Genomic DNA, 19,928 nt, shown 5'->3' with positions numbered 1-19,928 from the left:
GTTCCTGTCAGTTGAGGCTGTGTGACCAGCTATGTCTCTATCCAGATCTCTTTTTAGGGATTCCATCTTGGAGAGTCTATGTTTTGCTTCAACAAGGAAGAACTAGTTAACACACCTAAGAGAACTTTGCAAAACTACCACATAAGTGGTAGTTTGAGACCACAAAGTTATCATGGCAAGGATCTGGGGAGAGCTAAAGTTCCAGTTATTATTTGTTTTAGATATGAGACACAAAGCTACTGACCTGACATTTTTTGAGTTATGTTTCTTTCCAATCATAAAATGTCAGTTATTATAAAAACCCTACCCACCTTATAGGGTTATTGTGGCTATGAAATGAGATAATTCATGTGCAAACACTTTGAACAGTCTAAAGCACAATACACATTTTATCACTGTTACCTATTCTTTAGCAGATTCCCTTTGTCCTACTTCTTTTGTCAAATTCTATAAAATCCCATGTGTTTTACTTGAGATTTCTGATCACCTTTCTTATCTAAGATATGTACCAAAAAGGACACCTTTCTTGATGGTGAGCCATCATCCTCTTTACAGGAGATTTCAAGTTTGTGCCCTGCCTTCTCATCCTTCACTTACCTCCTGTGAGTGAGGTTTGTCTGTTGCACATTGAAGAGAAGCCCTGGTTTGTGTCAGTCGCTCTAGAACAGCTTTGGATTATGTCTGAATGGTGATGCCAAGGAAGTTCTAAATTGTGGTGATGTCTGTGCAAGCCACTTCAGAAAAGTCCTGTACTGCATCTGTACCAGTCATTCCAAAGACACTCTGCTTGCGCTTGTCCTGGTCCACACTGCTGGTGAAGTCGGGTTTGCCTTGTCACATTCTCAAAGAAGCTTTGTCCCGGTGTCTTGGACACTGCGGGTAGCTACGAGGGGCCAGCAGCTGTAAATCAGTCTGAGCTGGGCAGCGTTAGTCACTCCAGAGAAGTTCTGGACTGGGCCTGCGCCATTCATTCTAGAGGATTCCAGGCTGGGTCTCAGGGCTCCCTGGTCCCTGCTGTTTACTCTTGGAAGTGACTTCCCCCAATACTTCCTCTTCTTCAGGAGAAATCACTTTCTGACAGGTATGAGATTTGAGGGGTTCCCAAGAGTACAAAATCTCATGAAGATTCTGCATGAAACCTTCCTTGGAGGAAGGTTTTTACTGCAGCTTCAACTTCTCCTGCACTTGTGAGGCTACAAGAGAAAAGGAACAAAACTCAGTGGTCTGTCTATTCTCCAAAGTTTCCACCAGACAGAGACTAGAGGAGCATACCAGTATTCTTAATTTTTTTTCCAGATTCATTGAGATATAATTGACATAGAACATTGTGTAAGTTTAAGGTGTATAATGTGATGATTTGATGCATGTGTATATTGTGAAATGAGTATAATAGAGTTAGTTAACAGGCCCATTACTTCACATAATTAGCTGTATGTTTATGTGTGTATGGTGAAAACATTTAAGATCTTCTCTCTTAGCAACTTTCAAGTATATAACACAGTATTGTTAACTAGAGTAACTATGCGGTACATTTGATCCCCAGAACTTAATTATTTAAAACTGAGTTTGTACAGTTTGACCAACCTCAACATACCCAGGTCCTGGCAACCATCATTCTTCTCTCTGTTTCTTTGAGTTCGGTATTTTCAGATTCCACATATAAGTGAAATCATACAATGTTTGCCTTTTTCAGTGTGAATTATCTCACTTAGTATAATGCTGTCAAGTTCCATTCATGATGTCGCAAGTAGCAAGATTTCCTTCTTTTTTTTTTTTTTTTTTACAGCTGATTAATATTGCATTGCATATATGTATACATATGCCAATTTTCTTATGCATTCATGTGTTGATGGACACTTAGCTGGTTTCCATGTATTGGCTATTGTGAAAAGTGTTGCAATGAATATTGGAGTGCAGGTATCTTCAAGGAAGTGATTTAATTTCCTCCATACTAGTATTTTTTTACATTTCCTTTCACTTTGATTCTTATTGGGCTTGGTTCTTAGGACTTGTTTCTGACCTGGACTCAGGAGAGTTCAGAAGAGGCATGAAGAGGATGATTCCATAGTCATTGTCTAAGCAAACTGGAGAATATTAATGAAAACCATAAGCAGTTTGTTTAGGATGCTCTCAGTAGGGGAGGCTATAAACTACTGGTTAAGATGAAAAGGCTACCATCTCAAAATCTTTAATCCTTCTGGAATAGGAATTGAAATTGAAGGGGTAAGATGATGTCCATGTTTAAGATAAAATTTCCTCCAACTGATTATGGCTTAACCCAAAAAGCCTAATGCATATCTAGGCATTCCTTACAGTGCTTCTGGAATAGACTTTTGACTTCATGTTTCTTACTGAAAGAGGTAGCCACATCTGACCTGTTTATTATTGTTTGCTTTGCATCTGGCACAATGCCTGAACGTTCATGTTTGACTTTTTCTACAAGGCATATTTAAAATACCAATCTTCTCCCTCATTTTCCACCTCTAGCTTCAAAGTTGTATATATTTTGAGAAGCCTCAGTTCAGTTCAGTTCAGTCACTCAGTCATGTCTGACTCTTTGTGACACCATGGACTGCAGTATGCCAGGCTTCCCTGTCTGTCACCAGCTCCCAGAGCTTATTCAAACTGATGTCCATTGAGTTGAGAAGCCTGCGTTAACCCTATTTATCCATGGTATTTTAATGTGAGTTTTGCAGAACAAAAAGTTTTTAGGTATGCTTATTTATACTAAAACAGAAACACTTGTACAGAATTCATTTTCAGGGTTACAGGTACATTGGGGGAAGGCAAACATAAAAATTAGTATAGTATAGTATACACAGAATTTAATTTGTCCACTGAAAAATTTAACATAGATGCAAGCCCAAGCTGGAATCGAGCTTGCTGGGAGAAATATCAATAACCTCAGATATGCAGATGACACCACCCTTATGTCAGAAAGTGAAGAGGAACTAAAGAGCCTATTGATGAAAGTGAAAGAGGGGAGTGAAAAAGCTGGCTTAATACTCAACATTCAAAAAATGAAGATCATGGTTTCATGACCTGGTCCCATCCCTTCATGACATATAGATGAGAAAACAATGAAACAGTGACAGACTTTATTTTCTTGGACTCCAAGATCACTGCAGATGGTGACTGCAGCCATCAAATTATAAGACACTTGCTCCTTGGAAGAGACGTTATGACCAACCTAGACAGTATATTAAAAAGCAGAGACATTACTTTGTCAACAAAGGTCCGTCTAGTCAAAGCTATGGTTTTTCCAGTAGTCATGTATGGCTGTGATAGTTGGACCGTAAAGAAAGCTGAGCATTGAAAAGTTGATGCTTTTGAACTGTGGTGTTGGAGAAGACTTTTGAGCATCCTTTGGACTACAAGGAGATTAAGCTAGTCAATTGTAAAGGAAATCTGTCCTGAATATTCATTGGAAGGCATGATGCTGAAGACGAAGCTCCAATACTTTTGTCACCTAATTCAAAGAACTGACTCATTGGAAAAGACCCTGATGATGGGAAATATTGAAGGCAGGAGAGGAAGGGGATGACAGAGGATGAGATGGTTGGATGGCATCACCAACTCGATGGGCATGAGTTTGAGCAAGCTCCAGGAGTTAGAGATGGACAAGGAGGACTGATGTGCTGCAGCCCATGGGGTCGCAAGGAGTTGGATATGACTAAGCCACTGAACTGACTGAGGAAAGAGTAATTTAGCTGTTTGAGGAGTTGTAGTAGACCTTGAAATATAAAACGGATTTGGTTAAAATGAAGGTCAAAAGAAGCTTTCAAGTGGAGAAAATAGAGTACCAAGACATCACCAACTGTAAATCATCTAAACTATGAATTCTGAAGTCTAAATGAAATGCATATCTTTCCTCTGATTTACTCATCTATTCACTCTGCATTCTTCAAATTTTATTCACTCAAATTAATATTTAATTATTTTTTTCACCTATTACATAAGCTAAATTCTAAATGATTGGTGACAAGTATTGTTGGTGTGGCTCTGGGGAGAAAAGAACTTTCATAAATTTCTGTTGGGAGTGTAAAATGGTACAGTAAGTTTGGAGAGAAATTTGCCAAGATAGAAACACTGTAAATTTGCACTTTGGCCAATAAATCCAACTTCCAGATTTCCACATGTCAGGTACACTGGCAAAAATATAAAAAGGTTTACACATAAAACTATTCTTTGTAATTGTAGAAAACTCATCAAGTAAACTATGGCATATCTACAAAATAGAGTACTATGAAGTTATAAAAATAATGAGGACTCTTCTATGTTACAGAAGAGCTATACTGGAGTTAGCTGGATCTATTTTAACCTTTGATGAAACCAGCATCATGATCGAAATTTATGATATTACTTCAACAAGGTTAAGAACTTAAACAAAATTAATGATTAAAAACGACCTTTAAACAAATAACCACCCTAAATTTGGACACCCTAAATCTAGACACCCTAAATCTGACACCCTAAATCTAGAGAGCCAATGGAAGCTCAGGTCATTCTTCCTAGGATAAATAGAATGAGGAATAAAGAGGTTGCTAGCATTATAAAGGTGTAGGTATGGGAATTATTGATCCACTTTCCCATGTCCAGACTTCAACCAGTGAGCCTAAAAGAACTAACACTCCCTCAAGGACATGAAAACTAATGTAAGTCAGTAATGAGAGTTACGCACCAGGGGAGGACTAGTAGAGTTTCCTATCTGATGAGCGGAGTCATATTCGCCCAAAGGAAGACAAACTGACATGGTGATTTTCGATGAGTCTTCCACTTTTTTATTATGTGTTTTCCCATGCTACAATTATAAGCAGTTTCATACTTTTAACAGTATGGAAAGAGGAATGTGAATATCTGGGATTATTTGGTCACAGAAGTGTTAAATTGACAATAAGAAAAGAATGTAGTCTATACTGGACAAGCAGAGGAATTTTCCAGGTGGTGGTGATAGGTCTAAACCACCTCTGTGATGGTTTATTTTCACCGAGTTTTCCAATATTCATTTCAGCAGTGGGTTTCATCACAGTGGAGATAAGCAAAGGGATTCTAAATATCAAACTGATTGTTCCTTATTTGATAAACTTTAATATTATTTGTTGATGCTTATGAGATGCAATTTCTAAGGCCTAGGGCCTTGTGGAAGGTCTGACCAAGGGCATTCTTCACCTCATTATTTCTCAGGCTGTAGATGATGGGGTTCAGCATGGGAGTCACAACAGTGTAGGACAGTGATAGCACTTTCTTGCTCTCAGGAGAATTATTGGACTTAGGGCGGAAGTAGACGAGGCTTAAAGATACATAGAAAAGGGAGACGACGAGCAGGTGAGAGGAGCAGGTAGAGAAGGCTTTATGCTTCCCCTTTGCCGACGGAATCTTTAGGATGGCAGCAGCGATGCGAGTGTAGGAACAAAGGATCAGCAAACAGGGTATCATGACAACCAGAATGGTTCCAATGATGGCATAGACCTCAAACAGTGCTGTGTCTGCACAGACCAGCCTCAGCACAGGCGGGCTGTCACAGAAGAAGTGGTCCACCTTGTTGCTACCACAGAACGGAAAGCTGAAGAGCCACGTGGTCTGCACAGTAGCTACAGGAATGCCTGGAAACCAGGAGACAGCTGCCAGTTTGGCACGTGTCCTTGGATTCATGATGACTGGGTAGTGCAAGGGACTGCAGATGGCTACATAGCGGTCATAGGCCATGGTGGCCAGGAGGAAGCATTCAGAAACCCCAAAGAAGAAGGAGAAATACATCTGACTGGCACAGCCAAGAAAGGATATGGTTGTGTCCTGAGCAATCAGGGTCCCCAGCATCTTGGGCACAATGGCTAAATTGAAACCTATCTCTAAGAAGGACAAATTCCTGAGGAAGAAGTACATGGGGCTATGCAGCATGGGGTCAGCCAAGGTAACCAGAATGATGAGGCTGTTTCCCAGCAGAGTGAGCAGGTAGATGAATAGAAATGTCAGGAAGAGTAATGACTGTATTTCAGTAGGTAAGGAAGAGAAACTCATGAGGATAAACTCATTAACTCTTGTCCAGTTTCCTTCAGCCATAAATATAGGAATGAACCCCCAACTGTGGTCATAGAGATTCTCGATTGGAAGAGTCTGATTCTGGATTTGTTTTTCAGAATCCTTTTTAGTGTCAGGAAAAGAGGCAAGATCAGGATCTCAGTTGCAAGGGAAATTATCTTGTGTTATCTGAGAATAAAAGCACAGGGCAGAAGGGCCACAGCATGAGCTCTGAAATGGTCCTGGATCAGGTTTCAGAAGAGTTGATATCTTTCTATCTGCACGTTGACAAATAGGGAAAGTTTATGCCTAATCAGAACCATGCAACCCTGAAGGAACCACCAAAGGGTCCATTTTTGGAGGCAGTGGTATTTCTAAAAACACATAAACTTTTGAGAAACAAGCACAATGCTCACAATTTCATTAAAGAACACATAATGTGAATTTATCATAAGTTTAGAAATATCTTTATGATTATGAAGCAGATCCATGCATCTAATTAATTTTCACCTCTTCATAATACTTTTTATGCCTGGTCAGAATTTGGGAGGTGAATGAGAAGCTAGTATTTATTATCATATGCATGTGCTTTATCCTTACACATGTGCATTTTACAGGTGCGGAAACTGACCCCAGAGAAGTTAATAAATAGCAATTAAAGTGGCAAATCTGGGGTCTAAACCACATCTGTTGGATTCTGAAATACTCTGATTTCTATTAAACTATGCATCATTGAACAGTTTTGACTTGATCTGGGGATTATTTCATTAATGGTTACAAGAATTACAATTGGAATTTTTGCCAAATCACATTGATGATAGAAGAGAATCAATACCACTAACATCAAGGTGTCCAGACTCAACTGGATCCTCATTTTACATTAATTGCTTCTAATTTGCAACTGGTTATCAAGAGGTTCTTCTTCTCTTGTTATCTTGGTAAAATAAAATACTGAATTCTAATGGAGACATTATGAGATAAAGTTGGAAAATGATGTGGGCCAAGAGACTGGGATAAATGAAAGGGAATTAGATGTGGATGGAGAACTATAGTAAGAACAACACACATTTACTAACAGAAATAAAACATTATTAGGAGCAGTAAAAGCCAAAGTTGACACAAAGAAAAACAGAAACAAGGATATAGTTAGAAGAGACTACCTGGGGGAAATCATGATACTAAAATTAAAAGATTATAGAGTCCAGGGTTAGAAACTTAAGAAAACTGAATTAATGAATTAGAACACAAGAGAATTTATATCTAAATTACTGAGAAAATATAATAAAGAGACAAAAATAATAAGAATAATGAAGTAAAATACAGTAAGTAAAATCAATAGGCATTCCAGAATATGTAGCAAAGGAGAAAAAAAAAAAAAGAATATTCGAAGAAGTACCAGAGGAAAAATAAACATCTCTGAGCTAAAAGGAGACATGATTTTTGAACTGAAAGCATCCCTAAATGCAAACAAGTTTTAAAAGATTCACACAGCCGTATGTCTTTATATAATTTTTAAAAATTTCTGAGGATGGGAAATCATTTTATTCACTAACCAACCTAGCAAATGATCAAAACAAAACAACAAATGAAAACAAGTTCTGTAAACTGCAACCAAACAAAAACTCTGGCCCAACTGCAAAGGAAAAAGATAAATCAGGAAGTTCTGTGTCTATAAGATGGAGCAGGCAGGCTTTTCCTTTTCCTTCCCACTAATTATGACTAAAAACCTAGATAGTACACATCAAAGAAACAAAAAATTCTTAAAGGTGAGGATCATATACATCGACAGGTATTTAAACATGTTATAATATTACTATATAATATTATATTTCCTCATGGTATTACAATATTTTATTATGGTTATTTGTGCATGCTCTGAAGACTATCTCTCTAGGCACATAACTGAAATAGAATGAATCCCTGGACCAATGCATATATAAACATCTCTGGGGCAACTTGAGGGGAAAATAAATGTTACATTCTTACATTAAATAACACAATAAAATATACCCAACATGGAAAAAGATTTAAATGTAAATACGAAGCTTTAGCTGAATTGAATATAGGTAACTACATTTACTTTAGCTTTCTGAAGTTCTTTCTCTAAAGCAGAATCCAAAAAAGAAAATATTCATTGATTTTAACATATAAAAATAAAATAATTTTAAACACTAATAGTTTAACACAGAAATTAAAAGATAAATTTTAAGGAGACAATGTGTACAAGATAAATGTCAACATATTGCTACAAATTACCCAAGGGAAAACTAGGGAAGTCAATAATCTTTCAGTTCGCATCATCAGAAATCAAATGCCAGAAGAGAAAAACAGTTCAAAGTCAACAAAAATTAAGCACAATTTTTTAAAGGAGATAATTTTTTCTTAAAAAATTTTAAACATGGTATTTATTTTGGGTAAATGTGAAATATAAACATTCAAACACTATAGGTCCAAACAATAAGTGGATTTTACACTATGTATCAGAGATTCTTTGAACTAGCAACTTCATATCTACAATTTTAGATTAAGATTATCTACAAATTTTATATACCAGGATGCTCCTCTCAGCTTTATTTATAATAGTGTAATTAGAACAAATAAATGATAAAGAACAATCTAACTATATAAAAATAGATTGGGAAATAAATTGTTACATCTACACATCTATATTATGAATACTATGATGTAATTAAAATGTATGTTATAAGGATAACAAATGACATGAGAAAATATTCAATAAGTTTTTGCTAAGTTGATAAAGTGTGCTACAAGATAGTATATTTAATATAAATCATTTATGTTAAATAGAAAATTTATATATGTATTATATAATACATATAGAAAGCCTTCAGTTCTATTTCTTCATTAATATTTTAGTGGTACAATTCCAAGAGTTTTAAATTTCTTCTTCACATTTTATATTTTTTACGTTATCCACAGTGAAAATGTATTTTTTTAATTTGAAGAACAAATACTTGAATATTATTAAGAACGAGACACTTATAACACAAAACAATCCATAAACAAAAGGGAAAACTTAATGACAAGCTGGGAAAATATTTGTAATAATGGCAACAAATAATAAAAAGTGTTTGGCTACCTAATATATAATAAGCTATAGAAATCCCTTTTAAAATGACCCAATCTCCTCAAAAGAAAAATACAAGACACAAAGATTTATTTCACCAAAAATTTCCAATGGCCAGTAAGCATATGAAAATTACTCTATTTTGCTAGTAATAAAGTTAAAAATTAAGATAGAAACTTAATTTCTTCATCAATTTGAAATATTGAAAAGTATAATACTCAGTGCTAGTAAGGGTTGGTTAGTAAGCAATATCTTATTCTGCTTGAGGCTATGCAAATTAGCCTCAGTTTGTCACAAACTGTGTGAGGATCCTATAATGTTCATACATTTTGATTCAAGAACTCCTCAGGTAGAAGAATTGGAGGCAATGATTTTATGTGTCTGTTCAGTGCTGACCAGTATAGTGATACTTTGAAAATGATCATTAATAGATAGACGAATGAAAGGTTAACTTATAGAGCATGAATTTAAAGAAAATCAGGCAATCATTTAAATAATTTTGAAGAATGTTTAATAGTGTAATGCAATAATCACAGTATAATATTAATGAAAAAATACGATGCCAAAACTGCCCATATATGCTAAATTTCTAATTTTGTAAATACATTTTTTGTATAAAAAGGCTGAAAGGTTATAATCAGAATTTTAAAGTGATCTATTTCCAAGTGCTGTAAAAAGGTGATTTCTTCTTTCTATTTTTATGGATTACCAAATTTTCTACAATGAGCTACATTTATTATATGATAGTAATAACATTAAAAATGAAAATGATGATGATCATAATGATGATGAAGCTGCAATATTTACTAAAAATGTAATAGATTTATACTTTGTGCTTTACATTCATTCTCTCATTTTCTTCTCATAACTGTGATTTAAATGCCATCATTATGCTCCCCATACTAGAGATGAATGCAGAATTTTAATGCAGAGACATAATTTTGAGGTTGAGAAATTTTTAATTACATAGAAATTACATGGAAATGACTGAACCTGTACTTAAAACCATAATCAGAAAAATGTATAATAAAAACAACACATGGGTTTTCGACAAAGTGTATAAAATGAACCCAACCTAAACATTTAAGTGTCAACCTTTGGCACCAGAACTTCTGTAAACTACTGGGAAGAAGAGATACAGCCTGACTTGAGGTGGGGGACACAGCAGAACTTGGCCCATGGCCATGCTGCAGTCTCCTTGCCAGTCACTCCAGAACTTCTGCAACAATAGAGGACAGTTAGGACTTGGAGGAGGTATATGTTTTGTCAAAACCTACAGAGAGGGAGATTTTTCTGACCCAGAAAGCTTTAGGGGACCGAATTGGAAGCCAAAACACACACACACAGATTGGGTAATCTCAATCTTCTTGCATTTTCAGATCTCACTCATGCCATAGAAAGGAGAAACTAAGGCCCAGAGAGAAGATTGATGATGTCTTCTCAGTGTGGAAAAGGAATCAAATTAGATGCTCACCAAATCCTGCCAAACCTTGTCTAGCTGAGCACCTGAACCTCGAGAGGGGCCTGGGTTGACTCGACACTTGACAGGAACCTTACCTGTGCCCAATAGGAAGGTCTGCCTTGTTCAGCTCTACCTGATACCTGTGCTTCATGCAGGCTCCTGAGAGTTTGGCGACCTCTGGCTCTGCTGTCAGAAGAACCAGAAAAAGAATTAGGGAGGTCCTACTCCCTTTCTTGGATGAGCCATTAGTGACTGGACCTGAAGGCAGGTCACTGCAGCCTTCTGTGTTAGGTGTGAGTGAGCAGACTAGATGGACTGGCCCTGCTCCCAGCCCTGATTTAGGCGATCTGTTCCCAGCGGTGCCTCTTTGGTCCTCAGGGCCCTATGAAGGGCTGGCACATGTATTTTCCCCCAGGTGTTTCTGGGCTCAACTTAGCTTCTCTTCCTGCCCTTCCTCAAGGGAACCTGACCTTTTTGATTCCACTGCCCTTTGGGATCCTATGGAATGTCAGATGCCAATAGGATAAAATTCAAGAAAGGAAAACCATACTCTAGGAATGTGTATTCTGTATTCTGTAGAGACAATGTATTCTGTAGAGAAAAGCACAAAAGTTGTGGATTCTGAGTGACCTAAGTTTAATCCCAGCACTAGACCTTTCTGTTTTGTGATGCTTAGCAATTTAAAAAGTTTACTTAAAAAATCAAGGTATACAAGATCAATAATATCCATTACAAAATCTTCAGGACTTTGCTTGTCAATTTCTTGAAGTGACCACTTAAAATAACAGATTCTGTTTTTTCAACAATGTTTGGAGTTGGTTCTAATATCCTAACTTCTTCATACGTGTAAGACCAATGGACAAAGTAGAAGCTATGCTTTTGAATTTAAAAAACCAAGGTCGAGAACCTGATACATTATACCATGTAAACTGCATGTATTTTATATAAAGAAAATTTCAATATATAAAATGAAATTATATATAATGAAATATGTAAAATATATAAATGAAATTATTTATTAGAAAATTTCTGTAAGGATATAAAAATTGCTAATAGTTGCCTTTAGGAAATGAATTTGGGTAACAGAGGGAATTCTACTTTTGGTTGTATATAATTTTATGTTGATTGAAATTTTATGTAAAACACTTTAAGTTTTAAAATAATTTTAGACTTAGGATCAGAAATAATAATTATTTCTATACTCCATCCATTTTTTTCCCATCAAATTGTAAAACATCTTATATGAACATGGTTCATTTGTTAGAACTAAAAAATTAACATTGGTACAACTGCAGGCCTTAGCTGAATTCACTTTACTCACAGGCTTCAGTACCAAGATTCATTTCAAAATACTATATAGTATTTAGTCATAATATATTCTCATTTTTTCCAACCTGTGATGTTTTCCCAGTATTCCCTTATTTTTCATTTTTGAATAGCAACTGGTAAGGTATTTTGCAGAATCACCCTCAAGTATGGTTTGTCTGCTGTTTTTTTCATGATTAGGCTTTTTTGGGGGAATGAGGTGGGGACTATATCACAGGAGTAAAGCATTCCTCTCATCACATCACACCAGGGTGTGTATGATATATGAACATGACTTATTACTATTTCCTTTTCATGGTCTGTTGCACAGAAGTAAGTCACTAAGTCTAACCCACATGCAAGGAAGGGGAATTAATTTCCACCTCCAGGAGGAAGAAGTCTGGTGAATTTTTGTCATAAGCAAATTTTGTGGTTTTAGTGAAATGGAAAGATATCTAAAACAAAGGAAAGCTACCATTCTGAAAGGAACCTGCCTGCACTGTTGGGGATGTAAGCTAGTGCAGTCACTAGGGAGAACTGTATTGAGGTTCCTTAAAGAACTAAATATAGAGCTACCATATGGTCCAGCAATCTCACTCTTGGTCATATATCTGAAAAACAGAAAAACTGTTTAAAAAAATACATGCATCCAAATATTTGTAGCAGCACTAATTATAATAACCAAGAAATAGAAGTAATCTAAGTGTCCACTGACAGATGAATGGGTAAAGAAGAGATGGTATATATACAAAATGGAATATCACTCAGCCATAAAAAAGAATGAAATACTGCCACTTGCAGCAACATGAATGTATCTAGAGATTATCATGCTAAGTAAAGTTAAGTCAGACAGAGAAAGACAAACATCATATGACATCACCTATATGTGGAATCTAAAAAAGTGATACAAATGAACTCATTTACAAAACAGAAACAGACTCACTGATCTAGAAAATCAGTTCATGGTTACCAAAAGTAATATGGATGAAGGGATAAATTAGGAGTATGAGATTAACAAATACATGCTACTGTACATAAAATAAACAAGGACCTACTGTATAGCACAGGGAGCTATATTCAATATCTTGTAATAACCTATGTAATGAAAAAGAATATATATATGTATGTTGTTGTTTAGTCACTAAGTCATGTCCAACACTTTTGTGACCCCGTGGACTGTAGCTTGCCAGGCTCCCCTGTCCATGGGATTTCCCAGGCAAGAATACCAGAGTGGGATGCCGTTTCCTCCTCCAGGGGATCTTCCCGACCCAGGGATCAAACGTGCATCTTGTGCATTGGCAGGCAGATTCTTTACCACTGAGTCACCAGGAAAGCCCATAAATATGTACACACATATGTATCCATATATCTGATTCCCTTTGCAGCACATCTGAAATTAACACAACATTGTAAATCAATTATACTTCAATTTTAAAAAAGGAAACTACCATTTTAGTTCATTCCATTGATTCCTAACATCAAGACCTGGAGAAAATTAGTCCATGTCTTAGTTTCTCTTCTATAAAATGCCCAGTACCTGTCATGAGAAGGAAATGAAACAAAGTACAGGAAATACCATTGCGGCCATGAAATTAAAAGATGCTTACTGGGTAGGAAAGTTACAACCAACCTAGACAGCATATTTAAAAGCAGAGACATCACTCTGCCAACAAAGGTCCATCTAGTCAAGGTCATGGTTTTTCCAGTGGTCATGTATAGATGTGAGAGTTGGACAGTGAAGAAAGTTGAGTGCTGAAAATTTGATGCTTTTGAACTGTGGTGTTGGACAAGACTCTTTAGAGTCCTTTGGACTGCAAAGAAATCCAACCAGTCCATCCTAAGGAGATCAGTTTGGGTGTTCATTGGAAGGACTGATGTTGAAGCTGAAACTCCAATACTTTGGCCACCTCATGCAAAGAGCTGACTCTTTGGAAAAGACCCTAATGCTGGGAAGGACTGGGGGCAGGAGGAGAAGGGGATGACAGAGTATGAGATGGCTGGATGGCATCACTGACTTGATAGACATGGGTTTGGATAGACTCCGGGAGTTGGTGATGAACAGGGAGGCCTGGCGTGCGGCGATTCATGGGGTCGCAAAGAGTGGGACATGACTGAGCGATTGAACTGAACTGAACTGAACAGGAAATATGCCATGTGCTGGTAAGAGGCATAAATGATAAGGTTCCATTAACATACTGTTTGACCTGGGACTTGAAGGTTGTCATTAAGGAGAGGAAAGGACACTTCAGTTGACTATATGATGACCAACTTCAACTACTACTATTTCTACCAACACTATTTCTGTACTTACTGACTTAGAATCTTTGTATATACTAATTCTTTTGCTTTGTATATTTTTCCTTTCTGTTTTTAGCTGGTTATTTGCTACACAATCTTTTTATAGCACTTCAAATATCACTTCCTCAGTGAGGTCTTCTCTGATCCCAAAAGCAAATTAGGACTCCCTCCTTTTATTCTTTCTCCAGGGCAGTATGTTCTTTTCCTTCATAGTCGTGATATCAAACTGTAATTATACATTTATTAGTGTAGTTCTTTCCTCACTATCTCTCCTCTCCTTCAGACTGTAATGTCCCTGAGGCAGGGGCTCTGTTCTGCACACCCTTGTAAATTGAGTACTTATCAATGAACATACAGATTTGCAGAACAGGAAGCAATGAGAACACTGAGGAGACTCTCACGATATTACTTTAGACCTGAAAGCCCGCCAAGTGTTATATAATGGTGTGTAAAGACAATGGCAATGAAAATGAGAGTTAAGCCATGGTTTGAACAAGAAGAATTCTGCCAAGGAAGAATGAACAGCATTAGGAGACTGGTTGAACACTTCTATGAGAGCCTTCATTGAAATGCGGAACTGAAACATGGTACAGCACTCTGGGCTTCCCAGGGGCTCAGTGGTAAAGAATCCGTCTGTCAATGCAGAAGACACAGGAGACGCGGGTTTGATCCCTGGGTCAGGGAGGTCCCCTGCAGGAGGAAATGGCAACCCCCTCAAGTATTCTTGCCTGGGAAACCCTATGGCCAGAGGAGCCTGGTGGGCTATAGTCCATAGTGTCGCAAAGAGTCAGACACAACTGAGCATGCACATGTACCCACACACAGAGCCCTCTACATGGCGCAGTCTTTTTAGTCTGTAGCTATTTGCGTATTTGTCTGTCTCACAGCTCCGAGAGGGCAGCACCTAGTTCATTGTTACACCAAGATTCAGTCTGTGAATATTCACTGATTAAATGAAAAAAGTGTCAACAAATGATGAGGAGGTCACAGAAAAAGGATAAGTAACAAGAAAATTCTTTTCAGAATTTGGAGATTGTCTGGGAGTGTGGTGCCAGACATATGCTTTGATAGCTATGCAGACATGTTCTGGAGGCAGCTGTAAACACAGAACTCACATTTCAGTGAGAGATCAGGGCTAGGGAAACAAGTTTGGAATTATACATTCATTTATTCAGTCAGCCCATACCTATTATAGTCCAGACACTGAACTAGGCCTCAGAAATACAGACATAAACTATTAACTGTTCTTACTGTGTCCTCCACACATGTGAAAAATACAAAAGTATTTAATGCTTAATAGTGATTTATGCAAGATGCCACATGTGTTCAAAGGAAAGTGAACTTAGGTTTGCTTAGAGAGAGAAGAAAACACTAGTTTATTCTTAAGTGATATGGAGATTTTAACTTGATATGCAGGGTATGGAATAAGAGGTAGGAATTGTAGAGAGATGAGTAAAGATGTAAAAATTTAGTAATAATAATAATGTCTACCTCTTGTTGAAGATAATGTATCACATGTAACTTTTTTAGAGAAAAAAACTTTATTAGTCCTTTCAATGATCCCAAAGAAATATTAATAGCTCACCATAGATTATATATGTCTTAAAATATTTTTCTCCTATGATCCTTTTGAAGCCTCTTGGCCTTCTATGTTATATGTCATTTTTTCCTTTTCCTTCTAACTTGTTTATAATTTGTACCTTTATATTTTAGAGAATTTATACTATATTGAAAAGAACATGGAATTTTAGAGCATAGGGACCTGGATTCATACCTAAGCTCTGACACTTACTGGTTGCTCCTTTGTCCTATTCTATACATCCTGATGATATCTCTGAGGTTTAAATGATGCTTTGTATACAAATAGATAGTAGACAGTAACCACAGGTTAATTCCTTTCTTTACTCTGCTCTCTGGCAAAAGGAGGGAACCTAATAATTTACCTAAGTGATAATTAAAAGGAAACTAACTGAGAGTTCTGAGTAACTCATGCCCTACTTAAAACTGCAAGAATACTAAAGAGTATAATGAACTGCAAAGTTCTACAAGTGGAAATGTTTGCCTACATGAGGCCTCAGTTGTTTCACAGGATACCCAGCTTTAATGCTTTCAGAGTAAGTTTACTTAATATCACTTTTATCTTTACATCAAGCCCCTTCATCACAGAGGAGGAAACTGAGAGATAGAATCTTGCATGATCTTACATAGTTGGTAAATTGCAGACACAGGATTTGAACCCAGGTTTTTTAGATTTTAAATTGTTAAGGGGAATAAAAAAGACTATGCTTAGAGAATCTAGAAATGTGTAGCGTAGGGGGAAAAATAGTTTAGTATGTTTGGGGTATGAGAAGAACTGAAATTGGCCATCCTAGGAACAATTCGTTTCATTCTAAAAATGTTGGTGAATTTTAAGGATTTTAAGCATAATAATGATGGATCATCACATGTGTATTTATAAAGAAGTATGGAGATGGTGAGAAGGATGAATTAGAAAGAAGTGTATATAAAAGTCTTCAGTATGACTGGAGGCTGGGAGACCAATTAGGAGACACTTCAAGCTGGTTTTAGGAAAGGTAGAGGAACCAGAGATCAAATTGCCAACATCTGCTGGATCATCAAAAAAGCAAGAGAGTTCCAGAAAAACATCTATTTCTGCTTTATTGACTATGCCAAAGCCTTTGACTGTGTGGATCACAATAAACTGTGGAAACTTCTGAAAGAGATGGAAATACCAGACCACCTGACCAGCCTCTTGAGAAACCTGTATGACGTTCAGGAAGCAATAGTTAGAACTGGACATGGAACAACAGACTGGTTCCAAATAGGAAAAGGAGTATGTCAAGACTGTATACTGTCACCCTGCTTATTTCACTTATATGCAGAGTACATCATGAGAAACACTGGGCTGGAAGAAGCACAAGCCGGAATCAAGATTGCCGGGAGAAATATCAATAACCTCAGCTATGCAGATGACACCACCCTTATGGCAGAAAGTGAAGATGAACTAAAGAGCCTTTTGATGAAAGTGAAAGAGGAGAGTGAAAAAGTTGGCTTAAAGCTTAACATACAGAAAACTAAGATCATGGCATCTGGTCCCATCACTTCATGGGACATAGATGAGGAGACAGTGGAAACAGTGTCAGACTATTTTTTTGGGCTCCAAAATCACTGCAGATGGTGATTGCAGCCGTAAAAGATGCCTACTCCTTGGATGAAAAGTTATGACCAACCTAGACAGCTTATTAAAAAGCAGAGACATTACTTTGCCAACAAAGTTCTGTCTAGTCAAGGCTATGGTTTTTCCAGTGGTCATGTATGGATGTTGGACTGTGAAGAAAGCTGAGCGCTGAAGAATTGATGCTTTTGAACTGCGGTGTTGGAGAAGACTCTTGAGAGTCCCTTGGACTGCAAGGAGATCCAACCAGTCCAACCTAAAGGAGATCAGTCCTGGGTGTTGACTGGAAGGCCTGATGCTGAAGCTGAAACTCCAGTACTTTGGCCACCTCATGCGAAGTGTTGACTCATTGGAAAAGACCCTGATGCTGGGAGGGGCTGGGGGCAGGAGGAGCAGGGGACGACAGAGGATGAGATGGCTGGATGGCATCACCGACTCATTGGGCATGAATTTGAGTAAACTCTGGGAGTTGGTGATGGACAGGGAGGCCTGTCATGCTGCGATTCATGGGGTTGCAACGAGTGGGTCACGACTGAGAGAGTGAACTGAACTGAACTAAGTAATGGTCCCCATGGGAGATATAAGCCAACTCCGAAGTTTTATCTCCACAGGAGTGTTTTGTTGAAACCCTAGCAATGGTGGGATCTCTAAAAGATAGAGATATCCCACAAGGAGGAGAAAAGAGTGCCAATAAATGAAATTTCAAGACAAATGCAGTTTTAAAGGACTTGGAAAATGCACACAAAGAACCTGCATTTGGACATGGTGGAGGAATAGCAAAGGAGTCCATGATTATGGAAGGGAAGATGACAAAACTTCAAAAGAAAAATTTCTTTTACACAGGCATTGAAGAGAACCCGAAGAGCATTTGATTTCCTCAACAGTCTCTCTAGACTGAAGAGCTGGTTTGAGCCTGGGATCCCTGGGCTTTGTTATAATTCCTCCCACCTCGGTCTCTGGTTCCTCCAGACCTCAGTCTGCAGAATCACAGTCACTGAGAGCTGGAAGCGATGGATCCTGGAGACCCAAGAGTAAAGGCATGGAATCTCTGCTAAAGGGAGTTAGTTCTTTCTTCCTATCCTCAGCTCTACTCAGGCTGAGCTCTGTTCTCACTAGCTTCCATCTTCAGTCTCTTCCAACCCTGGGGCTTCAGACTAACCAGCCTATTAATGAGCAGTCATAGTCTGTGACTTCATTAAAAAGTTGTTAATAAGACATGCTGCTGTTCAGGGAGTACATCTGAGGGAGGCTCCCAGTGGTTTCTCCTGGGGCCTGAAGGGAGTGCTTAGGTGAACAGACAGGATCAGATCTGGGGAGAGGGTAATGAACTCAGGCTGCAGATTCACACCTAATGAAATCCTGCTAGAAAGCAGGCCAATTTTGAAGCTCAAGTCCCTGCTGACCTGCAGAGTGGGTGGGATCCAGAGCAGCAGTGATTTTCTCTGAGCGCTCAGCTCTGCTTACTGCCTGCTCTACTCACCCACTATGATGGAGGACTTCAAATTCTTAGATTAAGAGGTGGTTTTCCTTTGCACTGAATTTTGGTTTCATGATCTCTCCACTGACCAGTTACAAAGGTCTTTTGACTGATGTCTATCTTATAGACTGTGTTCCTTTGCTACCCATTCTCCATACCACTACCAAAGTAATTTTTCCAAAATACACACTTGACAGTTTCTTCATACTAAAAGTCCTCTTAATTAATCCATCCAGTTCACACAACAGTGTTCAAACACATTGACATAGAAGGCCTTTTAAGACTGGACTCCTCCAGACCTCACTACACTTATTGCTGTTTAGTTTTCCCTTACAAATAATTTTTGTTATTCTCATCATCATCCTCATCACCATCACTGTCATCAGCATCTTCCTAATGCTTGACTTTTCTATATAGAAGTTACTACGTGCTCAGCTTTGTTTTTTAGTAATTTACATATATTCACTCATCTAATTCTCTCAACCAAGATGTGGAAAAGGTTTTATGATTATCTTTACTGTACTTTACTGTATCTTTACTGTACAGAAGAGGAAATACAGTCAGAGAGGTGCTAAATAACTTGCCCAATATCACAGAGTTGTCAAGTGACAGAAGCAGGATAAAACTTGAACATTTTAGCTTCCTGTTCTTGCTCCTTCCCAGGTGTTGGCAAACTATACTCTACAGGCCAAATTCAACCCTCCATGGGTCTTCTATAGTTCATGAGTTAAGAATGGTTTTCACTTGGTGGGAGGGGGATCGAGATGGGGAATACATGTAAATCCATGGCTGATTCATGTCAATGTATGACAAAAACCACTACAATATTTAAAGTAATTAGCCTCCAACTAATAAAAATAAATGAAAAAATAAAAGAATGGTTTTCACTTGGTTTTTAAATGGTTAATAAATTAAAAAAATAATATTCCTTGACACATAAAAAGTATATAAAATTTAGGCCACCTGATGCGAAGACCTGACTCATTTGAAAAGACCCTGATCCTGGGAAAGATTGAAGTGGGAGGAAAAGGGGACAACTGAGGATGAGGTTGTTGGATGGCATCACCGACACGATGGACATGAGTGTGAGCAAGCTCTGGGAGTT

At 37.7% G+C, this 19,928-nt stretch overlaps 1 protein-coding gene across 1 annotated transcript; it reads right to left on the bottom strand.

Annotated features, from left to right (window-relative positions):
* Positions 1-5,106: 5,106 nt before the first annotated feature.
* On the bottom strand, positions 5,107-6,069 carry LOC136174743 (olfactory receptor 10A5-like). The gene has a single exon (XM_065944928.1). The coding sequence runs from the start codon at positions 6,058-6,060 to the stop codon at positions 5,107-5,109; it is 954 nt and encodes a 317-aa protein (XP_065801000.1). The 5' UTR covers positions 6,061-6,069.
* Between the last annotated feature and the right edge of the window lie 13,859 nt (positions 6,070-19,928).

Source organism: Muntiacus reevesi, chromosome 9 (genome assembly GCF_963930625.1).
Source record: "Muntiacus reevesi chromosome 9, mMunRee1.1, whole genome shotgun sequence".
Classification (NCBI taxonomy): domain Eukaryota; kingdom Metazoa; phylum Chordata; class Mammalia; order Artiodactyla; family Cervidae; genus Muntiacus; species Muntiacus reevesi.
The sequence above is the reverse complement of the archived record's forward strand: the minus strand, read 5'-3'. Positions and strand labels throughout refer to the sequence as shown.

Coding starts and splice junctions, on each gene's coding strand:
- LOC136174743 (XM_065944928.1), bottom strand. CDS start 6,060: ATGGCTGAAGGAAACTGGACAAGAGTTAATGAGTTTATCCTCATGAGT.